The 1,416-nt window shown below is 45.3% G+C and overlaps 1 protein-coding gene across 1 annotated transcript; it reads right to left on the bottom strand.

Annotated features, from left to right (window-relative positions):
• Nucleotides 1-563: 563 nt before the first annotated feature.
• On the bottom strand, nt 564-1,145 carry LOC148948051 (uncharacterized). Its single transcript, XM_089096078.1, has one exon. The coding sequence runs from the start codon at nt 1,143-1,145 to the stop codon at nt 564-566; it is 582 nt and encodes a 193-aa protein (XP_088952204.1).
• Between the last annotated feature and the right edge of the window lie 271 nt (nt 1,146-1,416).

Raw genomic sequence — 1,416 nt, forward strand, 5'->3', positions numbered from 1 at the left:
TTGCTCTGTATAGCTTGGAGGTGACGTTGTCTAGAGTGGGAATGGGATAGTGGGCCTGTTTGATGGACTTGTTTAGGTCTACGGGGTCTATGCACAGTCTTATGGACCCGTCCTTCTTCTCAACCATAACCATCGAACTGACCCACTCCGTTGGGGTAACGACCTTTTCAATAATTCCTAGGTCTTCTAGGTGGCTGAGTTCTTGCTTGAGTTTATCCTGCATTGCCGCGGTACTCGTCTTGCTGGGTAGACAGTTGGGGTGGTATTGTCTTTCAGGTATATGTTGCATTCTCCTTCGAGTTTCCCGATTCCTTTAAACACTTCTTTTTGCTTTTCCTTCAGGCATGGTAATCTTGAAGATGTTAAGTGTACGTTCAGCATCAGCTTAATCAGGTCCAAATCAAGGCTTGAACGGTAGCCTATGATGGGGGCAGCCGAAGTTTCTACTACAAAGGATTGTTGCCTGCTGCTGAAGTTATCTTTGTAGCTGCATGATAATTCACCGACTCCTGTTGCAGGGATCCTTGCTCCACAGTAGCTGGTGAGGCACTGGCTAGTGGGTTTCATGGTGGGCTTTGGGTGATGAGGTCAAAGCACTTCCTGCGAATGATATTGACCTGGACCCCTGTGTCGATTTTGAACAGAATAGGAAACTGATTGTTGCTGATCAAGGGTATCACTGCTTCGTCTTTGTTTTTGCTTTGTTTGATGGAGTACAGGAACATAATTTCGTCACCAGAGTCCACTTCAACAGTGTCTTCTTCCACTGCGTTTACTGTCTTACTTTGACAAACTTGTGTAAAATGGTTGAGCTTTTTGCAGACGGAGCATGACTTGCCCTTTGGTGGGCAGACATAGGAGAGGGAGTATGTTCTGCAATAGAAGTAGCATGGTTTGCTCTTTGAGCCACTTGCTTCTTGTTTTTTTCTGCTGCTGTTCCGGTTTGGGTAGTGTGATATGGAATCAATCTCTTGCTTTATGGGAATAGACTTAGTTCCATGGACTGTCTTAAGCTGTACCTGGGTCACTTCGTGGGTTTTGCAGATAATGGTTACTTTCTCAAGCGTAAGTTCATCACCTTCAGCCAGGAGCTTCTCACGTACGTTTTGGTTTATTATTCCGCAAACTATGCGATCGTGGACCATTTCATTTGGGTCCGAGTAAGAACATGGTTTCATATTTCTCTACACTTTCTGCCTCGGTTTGGTCTCGTTTTTGGAACAGATACCGTGCAAAAACTGTGTTCTTCTGTGGTGATGCATACGCCTTAAATCTCTCAAGGTATCGTTCGATTTTGTTCCGTTCCTCGTCTGCAATGGTGAAGGTGTTGAATATTTCACATCCTTTTGCTCCAGCCCAGATAAGTAGGTAGGCACAGAGAGCTTTCTCTGTTTTGCCTGCCAGTGGGCCTGCAAA

The sequence above is a fragment of the Artemia sp. Qi Xiang Cuo genome, chromosome 10 (assembly GCF_049724085.1).
Source record: "Artemia sp. Qi Xiang Cuo chromosome 10, ASM4972408v1, whole genome shotgun sequence".
NCBI classification, from domain to species: Eukaryota; Metazoa; Arthropoda; class Branchiopoda; order Anostraca; family Artemiidae; genus Artemia; species Artemia sp. Qi Xiang Cuo.

Bases quoted from the DNA above. Each gene is read 5' to 3' on its own strand.
- LOC148948051 (XM_089096078.1), bottom strand. From the start codon at position 1,145: ATGGTCCACGATCGCATAGTTTGCGGAATAATAAACCAAAACGTACGT.